Source organism: Desmodus rotundus, chromosome 6, assembly GCF_022682495.2.
Source record: "Desmodus rotundus isolate HL8 chromosome 6, HLdesRot8A.1, whole genome shotgun sequence".
NCBI classification, from domain to species: Eukaryota; Metazoa; Chordata; class Mammalia; order Chiroptera; family Phyllostomidae; genus Desmodus; species Desmodus rotundus.
Window position 1 is genome coordinate 46,907,100 of NC_071392.1, and position 21,409 is coordinate 46,928,508.

Below are 21,409 nucleotides of genomic sequence, written 5' to 3' on the forward strand. Positions count from 1 at the left end.
CTGTTTTTCTCACATTTTCAACTAGAGTACAGTAGACTGGATGGAACAGAAAGATAGATAATAAATCTATCCTCACACACTTCTGTATCAAAATACTTTCAAACTTAATTTATCTTGTCTTTGTTCTTAACAAATTCAGTAGTTTGTAGGTACTATGAAACCGTGAGAAGTATACTTAGTAAACATCTAGGATGAACCGTGGAGTATACTTCAATGGCTGGTCAGAAGGTTAGTTGGAGATAAGATCTAAACACAGTTGTTTCGTTTGAAGTTTGTGTTCTCCTTACTGCATCACAGATCTTGGTCAAACAAACCATTACTTGTGTTGACAATGAGCAGTTATTTTTGCCCACTTGGGAAGGACAAAAGAATAATCAAAACTTTTCTTTGTAATTTTGGTTAGTAGTGGAAGGAAAACTCATGTTTAAAAAAGAAGCTACTTTCTTGATTACAATTATGAAATCCCTGCTTGTTAATTATTAACTGACTAAATGATTGTGGTGCTATAAACTTATTTAAATTCCTGGTCACACACCTTTAATCAATAGTGATTATCAATGCTGACAGCTCCCCCCCCCCCCCCCCCCCGCAAATGTATATGCATTTGTCTCATCTGGAGATTCTAATGAGCAGCCAAGTAGAAAAGTACCATCCCAAATGATAGTTTTCTAACAAAGTAGTGAAAATTTTGTACCTATACTGGAAGCAGTAACAAACCTAAATTTAGTGTTTGTGTTTATAAGATGGTGAAGTGTCTTAGATTTTACTGTTTGACAAAAGTTACCATGTGTTTTATTCCTACAAAGTATTATTGTGTAAAAAAAAAATTAGTAAGAGTAGTGATAACTAAGGAAACATAGATTGACGTTGATTTTTGAGGGACATCATTTTAGGTAACATCCATTTCAAATTGTGTATTAGAATATTCTATAGGAGAATCTGTATAATGACATATATAGTGATCCAAATTTTTCTTTTCTCTAGCACTTGGTCAATGAGTGGTTAAGTGAGAAGAATGAGAAGACAGGAAAACCTTCAGACAGCCTTTCAGAAAGGCCTCTGCGCATAACCACGGATCCTGAAGTGTTAGCTACACAGCTTAATTCTCTACCAGGTCTCGCATACAGTCCCCATGTGTACTCTACTCCTAAGCACTATATTAGATTTACTTCACCATTCCTTTCAGAAAAAAGGAGAAGAAAAGAACCTACTGAAAACATTTCTGGCTCATGCAAGAAGGTAAACTTTTTTGGGATATAAAAATCTGTGATGAGCCAAATGCCAATCTCATTACTCACTACCATTCCTGGTAGTGAAATGCTTTTGGAATCGGCTCTACAGTCATAGGCTATATAAACAGTGACAAATCAATTTCTATTCATTTATTGCTTAATGTATTTCAGCGATGGTTGAAACAAGCTCTAGAAGAAGAAAACTCAACAATTTTACATAGATTTAGTTTATCCTGTCAAGAAAGATCCAGAAGCCCTACAGTCAATGGTGAAAATAAAAGCCCACTACTATTAAATGAAAGCTGTTCCCTTCCAGGTACCATTTTTTCAGTGTTGTTTTAATGTGAAGAATATGGCCAGATGTGTATAACTTTATATAAACAGGCATATTCCAGTTATTATGATGTACTTTACAAAAGAAGCACTCATTATATATATGTTCTCATTTCTCTTTTCCAACCTTTTGGCTGAAGATAGACATGAAAGCCTTAATTTGCAGTACCATGAATGTTGGGGCTAATGGTTGAATTTTTGGACTATGTTTGACTTTTGGGTTGGCTGCTTTTCAAACATTTAAAAAGTAAAAAGGACTCTTACCAATCAGTTAAATTAACATCTCTACTTTTAAGATTTCTTAGAGATCCCCTAGGACTGTAAGCCTTCTGGCAAGATAATGCATGCTAACTGAAATTAATTAACTAAGTTGGAGAGTAGAGAGAGATTGCTTCATATTAGTAATATATTTAAAAACCCTAAACTTGTTTGGGGATGGAAGTCATCATTATTACTATTGTTGAAGTTTCGATCTTCATAGCAAATACCAACAGTATTATTTCTTATAAATTCTTTCACCCAACAGATTTAACTACACCACTAAAAAAACGAAGACTTTATCAGTTGCTAGATTCTGCTTACTCAGAAACCTCCACACCTACTCCTTCACCTTATGCTACACCAACTCACATAGATACTGCTTCCACGGACCCATCATTTGCCACTCCTCCACGAATAAAATCAGATGATGAAACTTGTAGAAATGGTTATAAGCCCGTATATTCACCAGTTACCCCAGTAACTCCTGGCACACCAGGAAATACCATGCACTTTGAGGTGAGAAATTTAAATGAAAAAAAAATTAACTCATGGGGATGGGGATGTTTTAATAGCTTGTATTTTCCCCCTTTAACAACTGGTTTACTGAGATTAGAAAGTTTTTAAGAAACTAAGAAAATTTAGAACATGCATTTATGTAAATTTCACCTTTTTTATTTTTACTAAAATGAATGTAACTGTCATCTTATTGATATACAGAGGTCAGACTCAGTGACTATGTATCAAATTGACCTTAAAGCAAATGATCTTATGGGTAATGGAAATAAAAACAAAGTTTAAAACCAAAGTTTATATACTAGTTTCTCATTTTAAGTTTTCATTTCTACAAATATCAAGGATTTACTTACATATTTTAATTTTCAATTGTAATTATTTTTTTATATAGAATATTTCTTCCCCAGAAAGTTCTCCAGAAATTAAGAGACGCACTTACAGTCAAGAGGTAAGGGGTTATTCAAGTATTCAAAAAGGTTATTTAAATTGGTGACTTTTCCCTAATATCATTACTGTGCTTTAATAATTAGTAAGTATCAGTCTCAAGATGTGGTTATATAATGTTTTTTTTTTTATTCTGTAAACAGGGATATGACAGATCTTCAACCATGTTAACATTGGGGCCTTTTAGAAATTCTAATTTAACTGAACTGGGTCTGCAAGAAATAAAGACTATTGGTTATACCAGCCCTAGGAGTAGGACTGAAGTCAACAGGCAGTGCCCTGGAGAAAAGGAATCTGTCTCAGACCTTCCACTGGGACTTGATGCAATCGAGCAAACTGCCTTACATAAAAGTATGGAAACACCTACACACGACAGGACTGATTCTAACAGTCAACTGGAATCTACTCACTCTGGACGGGGCACAATATATTCTTCCTGGGTAAAGAGTCCTGACAGAACAGGCGTTAACTTCTCAGTAAACTCTAACTTGAGGGACCTGACACCCTCACATCAGTTGGAGGTTGGAGGAGGCTTCCGAATAAGTGAGTCAAAGTGCCTGATGCAGGATGATACTAGAGGCATGTTTATGGAAACACCTGTGTTTTGTACTTCAGAAGATGGGCTTGTATCTGGTTTCGGACGGACTGTTAATGACAATTTGATCGACGGAAGTTGCACTCCCCAGAATCCACCACAAAAGAAAAAGGTTACAAATTTAAAGATTTATAGTCCTTTTAATAGTGTTTTATTCATACTCTTCCTGAGGGTAATAACTAGCTTTTGTGTGTATTATGCAAGGCATTCATATAGTTATTCAAGTGGAATTTTTGATCTATACATTTTTAAACTTTTTGTAAATGTCCAGTTAATTAGAAAATGTCAACAAAGAAGTAAAACACTAGCCATGTGGAAAATTTCTTATAATGAGCATGGTTTCAGAGATCAAAATCTTGAGATGATTATTTTAACCAAAAGAGTAACTTTTGAAAATGATAACCACTTCCCTACCAAATAAAGTTGTATAATATATGTGTTACTACCTTTATTTTACACAGAATAGGTAGTCTTGCATAGACAAAAAAATGCCTCTTTCCACAGTATTACTTGTATTTTGAATAAGTATTATATAAATAATTCCCTGATTTACCACCATCATTCATTTGGCATACATAGCAAGACAATTAGAATGCCTTATTTCAGAGGAATGGGAAAACACGTATTTTATTTGTTAATAGGCTTATTGCTTTATAAGTCAAAGAATTTTAGTGATGTGTGCTTTTAATTTTTGTAACAGAGTCCAGTTGGCAACTTTGTGGGAAGCAATGTAGTATAGTGGAAAGAGCACGGGCTTTCAAGTAAGACCTAGGTTCGAATCCCGGCTCCAACACTCACCAGCTGTGTGACCTTGAGTGAGTGAGTTACTCAATTTCCTCATCTGTAAAATGGGGATGATAATATACCTATTTCATAGGGTTGTTGTGAGGATTAAATGAGATAATGTATGTAAATCGTTAAATACAATGCCTGGCATATATTAGGCATTTGATAATTATTATTATTGTTATTATTTGTTCAGAATCAAATTATTTTACATAATTTTCCTAATATAAATGTAGTAGTTCTCTTTATAAAAAAAGAATAGATTGACTGATATATAAAACAAGAATAAAAGATTTCCTTTTCTTCATCTTTCTTAAGGTTTCTCTATTAGAATACCGTAAAAGACAACGTGAAGCTAGGAAAAGTGGCTCTAAGACAGAACACTTTCCATTGGTTAGTGTATCACCTCATTCAAGTGGAAACTTGAGCAACAATGGTGATGGGTGTGCCAACAGGAGTGAAAATGGGGAGCAGGTAGAAAGCACTGCTGGCCTACCTTTACCAACACCAGCTACAGTTTATAATGCGTCTTTGGAAGAAACCAGCAATAACTGTGCAGTTAAGGAAGTTTCTGCCACTGAGAAGAATGAACCAGAAGTTCAGTGGTAAGCCTGTTTAAAAACCTAATTCGTAATTTGAAAACTACAAGTAGAATACCCTATAATTAAAAGTCTTCATTATGTAAAGATTTGAAGTATGCTATTCTGCAAAGAACAAGGTTTTGTTAATGTTTTTCTCTTAAAGCTAAGCAAATAGAGGTTTATGCACATAATTTTCAAAGATCCTCTAACATTTGTGTTGTTAAAGGTCCATTGTGTTTACTCCTTGACAGTTTTCACATAAAGATTCCTCTCCAAAGACCTTTATCATAGTCAATATCTTGCAGTTTCTTTACCAATTACCTTGAAAGAACCAAGTATAGTGTTTCTTCAGTAGAAGCAGGTGGATGTAGGATGGGTCTTGACAAAGGGCAGGAGACTGCATCCACTTTGCTTCTTGGTCCCCCCTTGCCTGAGAGCTTCTGCTGACTTTACAATTCAGACGCAAGGTAATTTGTACAGTATATTTGGTAACCTGAAGTGACATTCTGAATGTTAATACAGTACTCTCCCAACTTCCCCCTCCTTTTCACCAAGAAATTGATTAAAACAAAGGAATGATGTCTAATTGAGTACCTCAAATAAATGAGGATAAAATCTCAGTTTTGAAAGCTGTTCGGGGGGGTGGGAGGTGCTTGTTTTCAAAGCTGAACACCAAAGTGTTTTCCCAAAAGAACAAAAAGTCTTGGGCATGTTTTGACCATCAAGGGACAAAGAATAATCTAACTAGCAGTAGCTTCTTTGAATTAATGATATGATTTTATTTGAAAGGACTGCCTCAACTTCAGTGGAGCAGGTGAGAGAAAGGAGTTACCAGAGAGCTTTACTTCTCAGTGATCACCGAAAAGATAAAGATAGTGGTAAGTGAGCTTGTTCTGTTGCCAAAAAGTGGAGTCAGCTAGTCACTGTGCACCCTCGTTCTTTGCAGTTCTAATGTTCTCTTTGGGTCTGCTTCTGCTTCATCTCTAGGGGGAGAGTCACCATGTGTCCCATGTTCACCGAGTCATGTTCTGTCTTCACCTTCATCTCATTCAAATCACATTCCCCAGTTGCAACCCAAGGGCCCAGTCCCTCCTTTCAGTGAACTAATGGAAGGTCAGTAAGCAGATGACCTATCAGGGTTGTGGTTTTAAATCAGAAAGGAGAGGGTCTTTATAAAAAGTCAGTTTGAATAGCAGGATGCACAGTGCTTCACAGTGTTAGTAAAAGGCAATATACATATCAAGGAATTTTGTACTTACTATACTTTCTTCTGCTTTACAGATCCTGATCCTGAAAACCTAGAACCCGTGACTATAAATGAATGTCCATCCCCAGATATTTCTCAAAATACTTGTAAAAGCCCTTCAAAAATGAGCAAGGTAATAACACTGACCTTTGAACATGGCCATTCAGAAAAGTGGATGGTAATATGCACACAGATTTTTCTGCTGTGTCATATCAGTTTGTGATTTCTGGACGCTTTTCCTGTTAATATTTGACTAAATTTTCTAATGCTCTAAATGTACTTCAGTAGCTTACATTTTCTCCACAAGCACTACCCCTATTCTGTTTAGGAATTTCATAGGAAATTCATAGTCTTTTCATGAAATTCTCTAAAGATGACATTCATTTAAAACAAACGCTTTCTCCATCCTGGATCATGAAGATGTGATCATCTAATGTGGCAGTAACTTTGGAAACTAAAGATGAGGAATCTGAGATTGATTTCCTTTTTCTTTATCCTTAAAGAACATCATACATTTAAGTAATCTTGTACTTGGGTTATTTATTTATATTATTTTATATTTGTGAAAGATGTTACAACCAGAATGGTTTTGGGGGAGCAACTTTATTTACCCCAACCAATTTATCATTACATTGGGTGTAGAGGTTTCAATCATGGAATTGAAACTTGGTGTTTAAAGGTCATTAGAGTTCTTCCACAGTAAGTCCCCCAAACAGGTATCATTGCTTAGGGGGAAAAAACATTAAATTTAAAGATCATTATTTCCTTAACTTGTCTTCAATAAAAATTAAACCAGAAAAATTCAGTTTAAGCTTATTTATTACTGTAAGTTCTTGAATTACCTAAATATCCCAATCCTCTGTAATTAACAAACCTCAATATATTTTATAAAACTGTTTCTTAAATTTATGTAAATAGTTTGTATGATTTTTTTTTTTTCTTTTCATAGCCTGGTTCACCGGGACCTGTAATTTCTGTTCAACCACATGGCAAATTACTCACAAAATCAGATTCCCAGTGGGAGGCAACAGGTATTGTGGCAGAAGCTGAGAATGGTGTTCACCTGAAAACGGAACTCCAACAAAAACAGCAATTAAATAGTACCCCAGCACTTTCAAAGAATCATCCTCCTCAGCCACTTGCTCGTCATTCATCTGAGCAGCTTTCACAAAAGCTGTCCTCTGCACCAGTGAAGTTGCACTGTCCTCCATCACCTCACGTAGAAAACCCTCCAAAGTCATCTACACCTCATACGCCTGCCCAGCACGGTTATCTTTCACCAAAGCCTCCTTCACAGCAGTTAGGATCTCCCTACCGGCCTCACCATTCACAGTCACCTCAAGTTGGAACACCTCAGCGAGAGCCTCAGAGGAACTTTTATCCAGCAGCACAGAACCTTCAAGCCAACACTCAGCAGGCAACTTCCGGAGCGTTATTTACACAGACACCCTCAGGACAATCTTCGGCAACCTACAGTCAGTTTAACCAACAAAGTCTGAACAGCACGGCACCACCCCCTCCACCCCCTCCGCCTCCTTCTTCTTCCTATTATCAAAACCAGCAGCCCTCTGCAAACTTTCAGAATTATAATCAGCTTAAAGGTAGTCTTTCCCAACAAACTGTGTTTACATCAGGACCAAATCAAGCACTTCCTGGCACCACAAGCCAGCAAACAGTTCCAGGACACCACATCACTCCAGGGCATTTTTTGCCTTCTCAGAACCCTACTATTCACCATCCAACTTCTGCTGCTGTTGTCCCACCCCCTCCTCCACCTCCACCTGCTCCAGGACCACATCTTGTACAACAGCCAAGTTCCCATCAGCAACACTCTGTAGCACATGTAGTAGGGCCTGTTCATGCTGTCACCCCTGGGTCACATATTCATGCTCAAACTGCTGGACACCATTTGCCACCACCCCCTCCACCTCCTGGTCCTGCCCCTCATCACCATCCACCACCCCATCCTTCCACAGGACTCCAAGGTCTACAAGCACAACACCAGCATGTTGTAAATTCAGCACCACCCCCACCACCACCACCTCCGCCTTCCAGTGTTTTGGCTTCTGGGCATCATACCACATCAGCTCAAGCCTTACACCATCCACCTCATCAAGGACCTCCACTTTTTCCTTCAAGTGCTCATCCAGCTGTACCACCGTATCCCTCACAGGCTACACATCACACCACTTTGGGACCGGGAGCCCAACACCAGCCTTCTGGAACAGGGCCACATTGTCCATTACCAGTCACAGGTCCTCATCTCCAGCCCCAAGGACCAAACAGTATTCCAACACCTGCTTCAGGGTTCTGTCCTCATCCTGGCTCTGTGGCTCTGCCACACGGGGTTCAAGGACCTCAGCAGGCATCTCCAGTGCCTGGACAGATTCCAGTTCACAGAGCACAGGTGCCACCAACATTTCAGAACAATTACCATGGTTCAGGGTGGCATTAGAATGGACTCCCCAAAACATTTTTTTTAAATGTTCCTGTAAGATAAACTGTATATTTCATATGTACCTGTTAAGGTACTTTTTAAAGCTTGTACATGAAACTTTGTATTAAAACAAATGAAAAACAAACACCAGTGCTCTTTCATTGTATCTTTCCCATTTTTGCTTTTTAAAATTCCTTTAAAAATGTGCTATTAAGCCAGTATTAGGTATCTTTATTTTGTAAGCAAACATTCCAGCTGTTTTTCTGGCAGAATTGATGCTACATGATTAAGTTTTGTTGCAGTTAAATTCATTTAGTGAATGTTTTCTATATTATTTTATACATATGCATTAAGTACAGAGCTACGCAATGGCAGTATGAGGATTTTCGTTTTTTCCTTCAGCAGTTCTGTGAGTGCATCTTAGGTATGAAAAATGCAATACAGATTTTTATAGTTTGGTGTGGACATGGCTCTTTTTGTTTTATCGGTTATTTGCAAGCAAAATGTAATTTAATGTATAGATGATTTTTAATGTCTCCTGACAAACTGTAAATACTGCATTTCCTTTGCGTATATAATTGCTTACAGCTTCTCTCATTTGATATATAGCATTGTACATATTACAAGTCTTTGCAAAACTGTGTGATCTTTGTGAAAGTAGTACAGTATATGGCCTTTAATTTTTTTTTTTATTTTAAATATACTGTCACACTGAAGCACTGGTTGGGCATTTTAATTCATGTTAATAAATCACAATTATGTCAGTTTTACCAAATTGTCTTGTACAACTTCTGAGATTGGGGTCTGTTTACGCAAGTGCTTTTATGAAAGTTTTCTCTTTTTTTGGATACAGTTTATAAGGAGCCTTCCATTTTCTTTAGCAACTACTACCTCAGTTGGACTGTAGCGAGATCAGGAGACAGTAAGGAGTGTTCTGTAATGTTACTGCTCGTCATTTCTGCAGGAGCAAGGGCCATAAGAAACATGAAAATGCTCTGCATACCTGCCCTCATGCAAACTGGACCCATACCATTACAGCATCACACAAGATACAGTTACATACCTTAATTTACACCAACTGTCTGACAATATGGAGTACCTGTCTAAGCACACAGGAACATCTAATTTGTACATTTTAAAACATGTCCTGTTGGTTAATCAAAATTGTTTAAAACCTTAAATTAACATTTACTGTCTAGCTATGACATCTGAAAAAGAGGACATTTTTTAAATTTTGGGTACACAAAACTAAAGTGAAAAGGCATTATTCTTAGATCTTTCCAATGAAATGAAAAATGGCCTCTCAAGTGAACATTTTACTGCTGAAATATAAAATGCTAGTGATTTTGGTAAAATAAAAAATTCTTTTGTCCTCAGGAGGATTAAGTAAGTATAACTAATAGTAATGGCAGTATTTGCCAACACTTTTTTCATCATCCAGTTACTTGACACAATTCAGCACAGTATACAAATACTGTGCACTGGAGAAGAAAGAAGTCAACAGACTAAAATGGGTACGATTTGGCAGTAATGTAAGTCATGTTTTACTTTAAAGCTCCATTTCCTTTTGGAAATTAGCCTATGATAATACATTAATACAGCTGTATTTAGGGATCAATCCTAATAAGCTTCAAGTTTAAAAGAATGTGGGTTAGCCTTACCATCCTTGGTGTCTATCGAACAAAAGTCTACTTTATCAAAAGAGACACTTGTCCAAGAGAAAATGGCTTTACATCATCCATCCTGATAGTTTCAAACACTGTACAACTAAGCATAGTGAAGTATCAATATCATCTCTTTAAAGGATTCTTAGTTCCTCATAGATTTGCCTACTACATATATATGTAATGCAGAATCTCTTCTGTTAACTGCAGATTTTTATATAAATTCTTTGACTCCACAATACAGTCCTTTACCTCAAGTACTGTCCTTTAACAAAAATTAAAGTTAAAAATATTCATGGAAGAAAAAAAGTGGAATTTAAGAATTTCTACTGTAGATACAAACTAAAGCTCTCTACCCTTGTAGGAAGTAGTAATTATGTTAATTAATTACATATGATCCAGGCACAGGAAGAAGCAAGTTAGTAAATCAGTTTTCACCTAAAAATTATGTTTTGAAGCTCTTATATCCACCTTTTCTCTGCCTTTGGGCAATTCTAATTTCTAGACAGCCAGCTTCTGAACCTGCAATAATCACATATGTGATCCACTGCTTGTCATTTCCATGAAGACTTCACATGGACTAGAAGAAAAGACTATTCAACTGAAATCACTGAGCTGGCTATAGTTTTTCATAACTAGCGGATCTCACTTAGCTTATATGCATTATCATTAAGCCACCAAGAATCTGCTAAAAACCATACTATACCTAATGCAAATGTATATTCCTTGCAGAACAATTGTTTTTTACATTGTAAACTAGTTAGGCTATTTTATCATAAAGGACAGATCCTTACAAAATTCACAACTGAGTTTATTTTCTAACAGCTGAAACTGCATTAGATAAATTTCAATCAAGTGTGCTACAGCCCTGATAAAAATTCTTAAGAGACTTACAGAAGACATAAATGTACTCTATGGTTGTTATAAGAACAGTTCCAGTGGAAATGGTAGATAGCCACCATCCGTCAGAGAACCCACATGGTAACGTATAGCCTCATTAGAACAACTTAGAAGCACATTTCATAAATGAGAGTAAGTATGTTCCACCTCACAGTGATATGTGATACAATGCTAACTCCAAAGAGGATTATGTGTCTTGTTCCCTCACAGTGAACACTGTTAGAAAATTTACAATGCTCAGTGTAATTAATGTTTTTCATAAAACATAAATGAAAAAGGATCATTGAAATTCTAGGCATTAAATCTGTATAATACAGCATCTTTTCTAAATCCATATTCTATACCTTTATAAAACAATGAATAATTTCCTCATATAAAGCCTAATTCTCATGTTACAGAACTACATTTCCTGCAATGGTAATGCTGGTATTTCCTTTAGTTTTGGGTACACTACACTGAATGGATAGTAAATGTTTGTTGGTTCTATCGATTCAAATACAGGCCAATGACCAAGGCAATGTCTGGAAAAAAAACCTGAAAACACTTTAATTTTTAAAACAACCGCAAGCACCTCAAACAATGGATTGTTGTTACAACACTTGTTATCTTTTCACAATCTAGTTATTGCAAAGGCATATGGATAAATTGTTAATGGACAAAGTCAAGAAAAAGGAGGCACCTTAATAAATGTAAAATTAAAAAAAACAACTGGCAGTCAATCCACTGACTCCTAAAAGAGGCTAAATATACCTCTTTGTATTACATTCTAAAATTGTATTGCCTACTATGGTTTGTGTCTTGGATTCTACAATTTTAAGGAAACGCAGAAACAAAACTGTGTGCAACCTGCAAAGGGAATCATTTTCTCAACTTCAGTGCGTGGAAAGACAATCAAAAAACTAGTAAAATTGGCTATAGTTACAAAAATGCCTACGGAATGAACGCGCTCACTGTTACCTCTGAGGTGTGCGTTAGTGTTCTGCCCATTGTGCACTGCAAATTGTATATACCATACCTTGGTTCTGGACAAACATGAGAAAGATTTTCCAAAAATAGATACATTTTCATTCCATACACCAAACGAATTTCTCTTGTCCAGTTTAATCTATGTAGACTTTAACTTAGAGTGTTTGCAGGAGGCAACACCACATGGTACCAGATCATCGCATTTTTAAAGGGGAACTGCTCTTTTCCCTTAAAAGTACTTTTAAAATATGCAAAAATAGGAAGGGGAATGCTAAACTATAATACGTACTTTAGATTGGGAAGTATGTTTTTTCCTTCTTTAAAGTGCCATATCAGGAATGACATAACCCAGAGCCACTTTGTTTAAAATCCCATGAAAAAGGAATGTTACGGAATGAAAAGTTTGTATAACTCCCTGGAGCTAAGTCTGCTTACATGCAACTTAGGCTACAAAGCACTCAAGACTTGGTAGCTTTTCTGAAATTGGAATTCCCATCCTATATTTAATGGAAATTAAGATTTACAGGGTGCATTTACATACACTATAATACAGGAATGATGTCCCTTTGCCAGAAGATAAAATTGTACATTTTCTTGCTTATTTCTTGGTTCCAACTTGATAAGTTCTTAAGATTGTAAATTATATAGTATTAGGCTAAAATATTTCTTCATAAATAGTTACAAAACCTGCCAAAACACAAGGGGGAAAGTTTTTTCGTTCAAAGAAACTGACATTTGAATGTCACACAACACAAGAAACAATGCTTAGAGACATGTTATTGTTTCCAGAAGAAAGTGGATCAGTAAACTACTAAGCTGAAGACAGAGGACTACCCTTCCCCAGGATCACAGTGCACAAAAGCAAAATGTCAAACAACAGTACCTCAAAGCAAAATAAAGGTCTGAGGATGAAGCCAGCTCACTTGTAATCCTGTTAAAAGAATGAGAGTCACCATTTAGGTCCAATGTACTGGGAAACATTTGCTAGCTCAGAATGCTGTTATTTGTAGAATCTGCTAAGAATTCAACCAAGGGTGCCGAAGGCATTCGCCAGCTGAAGCTCGTTTTTCGGGAACCATTTCTAACATTGGAATCAGGAAATCTGTAAACTGTGCAGCATCTTCGTGGGGCCACCCATACTTTTCCACAAGTACATCAAAGAGGCTCCAGGGCTTCAGCTTGGTGATGTGCCGCAGTTCTCCTACAGGAAGAAACAGGCACTGTCAAGAGAGCTCCAAATCTGCATTTCCCACTGTCGGTCCAGGCAGGCTCTTTTCAACGAAGCAGGTACCTACCTGCTCAACACTGTGCAACAACAAAGAAGGCCAACTTTTCTCCGCAAGAATAACCATTAAATGTATCCACAAGTGTGTCATAGTTCAAGTAAGGTTGTCAAATGTAATTAAATAGGCACTGATTTAAAAGAACTAGTTTATTCACAAAAATTCTATGTTTCTTTAAATAAGCAGAGCCCAGGATGTTTTCATTCACAAAGACTGACTGAGGCACTCCCACTCCAGCTTGGTACCCTTTGCAACTTGCAAATTTGCTTAGAAAAAGCGTTAAGATACACACTATTCTTAAACTCTTTGGACCACTATTTCACATGTTACCTACCATGCAAAGAAAAAGGAATCTTTTCCTCTAGAACAGGCTATTTGAAAGAACTTCCTATGATGCTAGAGATGCAGACTTTCATCTGTCCAATAGGGTAGCTGCTCGCTCTGTGTGGCTTCTGAGTACTTGAAATGTGGTTGGTGTGACTGAAGAACTAAAGTTTTAATTTAAGTGTAAGTAGCCACAAGTAGCACAGCACAGATCCATATGCCAACCTGAGTCAAATACCATTCATTTCTACACATCTGTTGTAAAATCTAAGCTATCAGGGTATCAATGTGCAAACCCTGAAGTTATTCTTTTCAGAATATGCTTGGCTGCAGTATAAACGTGACAGAATGACTAACAAGGCAGGAAATGGTTTGAAACGAGGTCTTTTTCATAACAGGAGAAAAAGTTACTTTTTAGCCAAACTGCTATAGGATGTTTCATTATGAATAACTCATTTTCTCTGTTAGAAATTTTTATAGGACATCCCACCCCTTCCCAAAGAGAGGCCTCACTGGGTGCCCCTCAGTGTCTGCCAAAGCAGCTCCCACAGAAAGCTGCACCCCATTCCACACACTCTCTTGGGCCCAGAGCAAGTCCTGCAACCAGCACAGGGCTGAGGTGTGCACAGCCCCCAATGGGCACAGCCGTGCAGGGGCCAGTTTCTCTCTCCCCTTTCACCTACAATCTGACCAACACAGTAAATTTTCTCCTGAGAGGCACTAACAGAGATTCAGTTCTCTGCTTACAGGTCTCAGGAGGCTCGGTTTGTTTCACCCACTTACTCAGCTCAATTTAGAAATACACTTTTCCTCTCTCTTCAATCATAAAGAAAATAAAAGAACATCGCATAAAATTACAAAAACAAAAGGAGAAATGACCTGTAATCTCACCCCGCCAGGGCTTTTTCTTTTGGCCTGTACCCTTCCAATGTACGCGCTTATGACCTGCCATGTCCACTGAGTTGTAATCGTGATGTGCACGGAGTTCTGAACAAAAACATCTTTACAGAAAGTTTCTTGTTAAAGAAGCTGGCTATAAAATAAACTTCTGGCTCCAACGTGAGGCCCGGGGATGGAGTTAAGCTCGGCTTCCAGACTGTGTTCAGGCCTGGGTTTACAGCGGAGCCGCCTTCCCTGAGAACAAAGTCTGCACGACCCCTGAACGTTCATCCCCTTTACCCCAGAAATTCCACTTCTAGGAATCTAGCTTAAGGAAATAAAGGTGGCACCCACTCCCCACCTCCATAATAGGCTCACTGCAAAATTATACATACTTGCAAAACTTTGAATGCTTAGTAATATAAGAATGGTGGTTTAAAAAAAACACAAGCAACCGTGGTACACCCATTTGATGAATATTATTTAATGCTACTCAATAACATGGGAGGAAATTTTGTGGTAAAATATTTGGTAGTAAAAGAAGTCAAAACTATGTTCTGCACATGATCACAAGAGGGATCTTCAAAGTCCTCACCAAAGAGATAAAGCAGGTGCCCCAAACACCAGCTTTATTATAAGGTTGTTTCTCTCTCTCTGAATTTTCTATAATGATTTTATTTTTCTTACAGATTTTATTTATTTACCTTTAGAGACAGGGAAAAGGAGGGAGAAAGAGAGATACATGGATCTGTTGCCTCTCACACGCCCCCAACTGGGCACCTGGCACACAACCCAGGCAGGTGCCCCCACTGGGAATCGAATCAGCGACTGGCACTCACTCCACGGAGCCACACCAGCCAGGGCTCCGTTGATTTTATAGTGACTGTTCATCTCACCCATGCAAGGGTAAAGCAAACTGAGAAAGCTCAAACGTAACATGCTAAAACAAGCTCTCTAGGAAAGGGAAGAGAGCTTTATTTATACTCATCTATTCTGACTGGAAATAAAGACCGGTACTTTTCAGGTTTGGGAATGAATGCAACTACTGAGAAGCACTGTCTGCCTGGAACAAAGAAACGTAGTCCTGAAGGTGTCAGTTTTTACTGACTAAAATCCATCATGAGGCATGAAAGCATGTACAATCTTCAGTGGAGAGAGAAGTGGTTTACCCCAAAGACGATTTAAAATCTGTGTAAGAGTGATCTAAACAATTCAATTCTGAGAGGCTGTGAAAAACTATTCAGACCTAACTAGCATCACTATAAACTGACAGAAAATATTACCCCCAAACAACCTAAAATATCTCACATACTTTGACCAGGTAAATTACACATAAAAAACTATGCAAACATGCTGTCCAGAACAGGACAATATGCAAAATAACCCTAAACACCAGTAGCTACTGAACACGTAGCAACATTGCAGTGTAACAGAATACTGAATCGTCTCTGAAGAGAGTATGTGGATTATGAGGACAGCTGGAAAAAATACATAATGCCAAGGAAAAACAAAATAAATTTGCCTAGGCCCTATGATTATATGCGCACATTCTTACATGTAATTCAATGATAAGGAATGCGGTCTTACAACTAGTTGAAGGTTACTTAAAAACAAAACCTAAGCTCCCAAACGTGTACATCTACCGCTAGCAGAAATGCCAAATCCAGGCTCATCTGATGAGTCAGGGCCTTGAGTCCCTTCACCAACCCCAGCCCTGCGGATGGCACACTGGAAACAGCAGCCTGACTACGACCACTACTTACTGTAAAAATAAAGTAAGAAGATAAGTGGCTCCCACACAAGGTCAAGAACTTTTGCCTTGATAATTTTTTCTCTTAGGAAAATATACTAAGATATGTTCTGCTGAAACAAATTTTGCAAGTAACCAGACACTTAAGGACACTTAATTGTGGCAGTCTGCGCATTTCCAGCCTTTCTGCCTTCCTCACCACCAGCTCTCACACAAATGCATGCAAACAAGAGAGCAGCAAAGCTGCTCACCAGATGGGGGCCCTGCCGCTGGAGCAGCCCTCAGCAGCCCCCAGGCTAAGCTCTGGGGCAGGATCACCTGGACAGGCCTCAGAAATGGGGAACTGGCCCTGGGGGAGGGCTTCTCAAGAGCAAAGGCCTGGAGCCCAAGGATGTACTTGCCATCCTAGATTATTAGGTTATTTTTTTTAGGAAAAAGTTAAGCACTTCTACTATACATCTCTTAGATATTATTTTAAGAGACTTGTAAAAGGAAATGTATTATTTTGTCCATGAAATGATACTATTCCACGATTAAATATACAAGCATATGAGGTTTCACACCCCACATGGGATCTATGAAGGCAAATCCTGGTACTGTATTTCAGCAAATACTGGTAACTAGAGAAAATAACATAATATGAAATTTATTAAATTTCAATAGCACACAAATAGAAAGGAAGCCTATCAAATAATTCACTGGTACAAAGACACAAAACACAAAATTTGAACACATTCCTACAAAGTACATGTAGACAAATACTTGAGTTCACACTCTGTTTAAACCATTACCTCCCCCAAACACAAAATTTAACTCAAAATGGATCACAGACCTAAATGTAAGATCTAAAAAAAAAGCCTTAGAAGAAAACAGAATGAATCTTTGTGACCTTGAAGTAGGCAATAGTTCTTAGATATGACATGAAAAGTATAGTAACCAAAAACAGGGAGAAAATTGGACTTCATCAAAATGAAAACTTTTGTACTTCAGCTGTCACACATGTGCATTCACATGTCCACACAAACATTTGTACGTGAATGTTCAAAGAAACATCATTAATAACAGCCAAAAAGTGGAAACAACCCAAAGACCCATTAGCTAGAAACCAAATGCGGCGGTCCACACATGGATGGATGACACAGATCCGTGCCGTTGCTGGGGGACCTGTGAAAACCCAGCAACCGAAAGAGGCCAACACAAGAATCCACGTCCCACACGATTCCATTTATACGGAATGTCCAGGACACGCAAATTCATAAAGAAAGGTAGATTCGTGGTTGCCGGGCCTAAGGGTGAGAAGAATGCTGAGGAAGTGCTAACGGGCACAGGGTTTCTTTCTGAGATAATGAAAATATCCTCAGATTAGACAGTGGTGATGACTCCTTAAGTCTGTGAATATAAGAAAAACCACTTGAAAAGGGTGAATTGTATGATAGGCAGATTATATCTCAATAAAGCTGTTATCAAAAGATGGTACAAAACATACAAGTAAATAACTTTAAAAGAATTCCAATGTGTTAATGTATAAATAAAAATAAGCATTTCACTAAGTTAGTAGGTCACAATACATGATAGGAATAAATGGGGGGAAGTATAATAGAATTTACTTGAACCTGTAGCAATCATTTCTTTTTTATATCATATGCTCAAATTCAAAAATCAATGAGTAAAATACTAATTCAACCCTATGATCAGTTGTGGCTTGTGGTTATTTTCCAAATCCCTTTACTGGGAGTTCTATGCCACTACAGTCTGCCTCCAGGGCGCCACCATGCTCACACCCTCTGTCCTCTGCTGTCATTCTGGCTGGGGGTGGGGCCTTCTCATGCAGCCTCCAAAGGGCAGGAGTGGGGTGGGGGTGGGGGGGTAGTCCCGGGGCCACCCCAGGCAGAGTGACGCGTACTGTCACCCTGCTCCTAGCTCACATAGGCTTCCATCCAAAACAATGACTGGATGCAGGTTAATGTTTTTAAACTTGATAACTAAATATTGATTTAAATGGCTTTTCACCCTAATCCAGGCTCTGGGGACCTGGCAGGAACCCACACAGACAGAGCTCTGCTTCTGGGAAGAGCTTAGCACTGAGAAGAAAAACCAGACTTTTTATAAGCCAGAAGTAATGTTTAAGAATAAGCTGCAGTTAAAATATTAATAGTTTAAAAGTTTCAAGACCCACTAATACAGGGAAACAGGTCTAGTTATTTCCAGAGTCAAACTCATGCTGAGATCGTCCTAAGCTGACCCTTCGCAGCAGCCTGTCTGGGCACCAGGCGCCTAATAGGACAGAGCCCAAATTATAAGTGAGAAGATGTCACTTGGCTGCGCTTGATTTTTAGCTTTCACATGCAGACTCTTGCTCCCTCGACTGACAGTGGGGAGAAGTCTGCTTGTCACAGAGCGCAGGAAAGCCTGCTGTTCACTCCTCTACAACGCTGGCTGCTTTCCAACGTGACGTGCGCAAATTAATGGTTTTCAGTTCTGCTTTTCTTGTTATCAGTCTTGTTATCAGCACAAAGGTATTTTAGGAAAAAAATGTACATGAATACACACCCCATTCGTTCCAAAATGTACACAGTATGTCTGGAAAAAGTTCAGTCAGTGTTTTTATATAACAAGAACAGTTTGTGTGACATCAGTGTAACCTGGCAGACAAGGAGAGTGGACTGGAATGCGCATGTGTGAACAATGATGACTTCACTGTACCAGTCAGTGGGGGCGGCAGATGCTGTTGCATGAGCATGTGGACTGTGTGGCCATTGCATTCAAAATGACTGAGTGAGTAGAACAACGAATCTGCATCAAATTTTGTGTTAAGCTTGAACATTCCTCCAGAGAAACTATTCGGATGATTCAGAAGGCTGCAGCTCTGGGCACCTGGTGATTGGCAGCTTCATCATGACATCAAGCCTGCTTATGCATCATATCTCAAGCAGTTTTTGACAAAACAGCAAATCACCCAGGTGACTGAGCCCCACTACAGCCCAGATTTGGCAACCTGTGACTTCTGGCTTTTCCTAAAACTAAAATCACCTTGGAAAGGGAAGAGATTTCACACCATCAACGAGATTCAGAAAAACACAACAGGGCAGCTGATGGTGATTAGAAGAACTGTGTGAGGTCCCAAGGTGTTGACTTTGAAGGGGACTAAAGCGTTGTGGTCCTATGTACAATGTTTCTTGTATCTTCTTCAATAAATGTCTCTATTTTTCGTAGAGGCTGATACAAACGGCTGGACACCTTCTGGACATGCTCCTCCCTCTCACACACATCACTCAGGGAGGCGCACCCAGACACCTCTTTCATGCAACACATCACACCCCTCAGCCTGAAACCTATTTTCATGATGGGCCCTCATTCATCACAATATTCTTCCTGTAACTTCTGTAAAAACCCTAACTCCCTTCTGATTTTCATTGTTATGATAAATAAACAATAATTAGGGAAAAACTTAAGTCCCAAATCCCTGTCATTTTAGGGGATTTCTTGCCAAATCATCAATTCTCCTTTACATCCAAAGGAAGGAAAAAAAAAAGACTCTAGTTACCACAGTAACGCCAAATCAAATGTTTTTATCTGTCTACACCAAGATGCTAAATGCATTTCAACTCCGCAGGTCACCTTTAAGCATGTAGGCAAGTCCTCAAGCACATGTGCAATAATGACGTACGATGAACAGTAGGTTCTGAACAAGAACTTGAAGCTTCATCTGTACTCAGGCAGGGAAGGGCACAGACCACGAGTTGCCCCAGGTGCAAGGGTGCTGACGGAAAGGCCAACCTGAAAGCCCACTTCCAGAACAAAGGGCCACAGGACAGGGAGCTCTGAGCAGAAACCAACCACGCGTCCAGTATCAGGTTCACTATGCATCAGTCACTGACCTATCCTCTGAAGCGAGCCCTTGCCAAATGGGGTGAGGAGAGGATGGCAGGCCCACAGCTGCTTCTGGGCTGGAATTCAGCAAGTGCTGTCCCCAGAGGAGAGCAGCAAAGCCTAACAAGCGTGACACCTCAGGGCAGCTGACACCTGGGGCACAGGTGACCTCAGGCTGCTCAGAGAGGCCCCTACAGATAACTTGGGCCTGTGTGTGAGAGTCTGCATGTGGGGCGCGGAAGTTTCTATCTTGCTCCTGTGACCCAGAGTTGAAGAGCAGATTCTGAGAACTGAAGTTAATACTGTTGTCTGAAGAATAGTTTTCCCTGATAATTTTTTTTCTTGTGATAAGCCTTAAAAAAGTAGTAAGAAAATAACTGCATCCAGTTACATATGTCACAGGTTGTCCACTGGGTGGTCCCGAAAAGCTGGGTGTTGTGGTCAGTGTGCCCAGGTAAGTGCAGCAGGAAACCACCATCTTCGCAGCTCCTTCCAGGCCTCTGGTGTGGAACAGGGAAGTACTGCTTCACAAGAGCTCCTGATCTCACAGGAAAGTGAGAGTCAGGCTGGCGCTCCAAATCCAGCCACAGGAGGGGAGAAAGATTATCTGGGACTTTCAAGAATTTCTATAAACTCCATGTCCTGCTCACACCAACTTTAAAAGTTCTTTAATGGTGTGTCAACCAAAAAACAAACCTTCCTCTGAAAAAGTGTGAATTAAGAGGACCAACTATGCTCACACCGAAGAATATGGCACTGGGGAGAGGTTCTTTAAAAATAAATACCCTGGGGTTTTAGGGTGGTTTTTAAAATTGATCACTAACAAGGGGACTTACACAGGCAAAGAAAAGTTGTTCAGGGTCATGCCAAAGGAAGGTCAAGAAGAACTACTACATTGAAATAAAATCAATTTTAATACAGAGTAAGGTACTGCAATGAGAGAACAGGATTTGATCTGCAAGAATGTGAGGCATGCAGGATCCCACAGGCTTACACCCTCTAGATCAAAGAGGACGTCAATGGACATCCTCTAAGTCCAGTCTCTAGGCCACTTCTGCCCCAGTGCAGAAACAGTCTGGCTCCATGAGCAACATGGAGAAGGTAAAGATATGTTTAGCTGGTTTCTAGAAATCATTTAACCCTTTTTCATAAATAATCCACAGACTGGTACTTAGAGCAGGAGAGAAGAGGTGTGGAACAGGTCAGGGGCTTTAGGAAGGCCATCTCTTACAGAATTCTCCATCCACAGACATCAGCTGGTTCACTCAGGCTTATTTCTTGGGAGTTGTTTTTAGCAGAATTCCCTGGTTGTAAAAGTCCAGATTTTTCTCCAATGCCCAAATGC

At 39.0% G+C, this 21,409-nt stretch overlaps 2 protein-coding genes across 19 annotated transcripts in view; one reads left to right on the plus strand and one right to left on the minus strand.

The window, feature by feature from the left end:
• Positions 1-9,613, plus strand: part of KMT2E (lysine methyltransferase 2E (inactive)) — an 89,914-nt gene extending 80,301 nt beyond the window's left edge. For 2 of the 5 annotated variants that reach the window (XM_024558682.3, XM_024558704.3), the window contains 10 exons: positions 985-1,239; positions 1,404-1,548; positions 2,092-2,342; positions 2,731-2,787; positions 2,927-3,490; positions 4,483-4,769; positions 5,535-5,623; positions 5,733-5,858; positions 6,027-6,124; positions 6,941-9,176. In XM_024558682.3, coding sequence (XP_024414450.2) covers positions 985-1,239; positions 1,404-1,548; positions 2,092-2,342; positions 2,731-2,787; positions 2,927-3,490; positions 4,483-4,769; positions 5,535-5,623; positions 5,733-5,858; positions 6,027-6,124; positions 6,941-8,446 — 3,378 coding nt within the window. In that variant the 3' untranslated portion in view covers positions 8,447-9,176. Of the gene's footprint in view, positions 1-984; positions 1,240-1,403; positions 1,549-2,091; positions 2,343-2,730; positions 2,788-2,926; positions 3,491-4,482; positions 4,770-5,534; positions 5,624-5,732; positions 5,859-6,026; positions 6,125-6,940 lie in introns of all 5 variants that reach the window. The other 3 variants (XM_024558675.4, XM_053926865.2, XM_071221679.1) reach the window with 3 other exon arrangements.
• Positions 9,614-11,514: 1,901 nt separating this feature from the next.
• SRPK2 (SRSF protein kinase 2) overlaps positions 11,515-21,409 on the minus strand; it is a 231,135-nt gene continuing 221,240 nt past the window's right edge. For 12 of the 14 annotated variants that reach the window (XM_053926870.2, XM_053926866.2, XM_053926867.1 and 9 more), the window contains one exon: positions 11,515-13,159. In XM_053926870.2, the coding sequence (XP_053782845.1) occupies positions 12,975-13,159 (185 nt within the window). In that variant the 3' untranslated portion in view covers positions 11,515-12,974. Of the gene's footprint in view, positions 13,160-13,184; positions 21,369-21,409 lie in introns of those variants that run through there. The other 2 variants (XM_053926877.1, XM_053926871.1) reach the window with 1 other exon arrangement.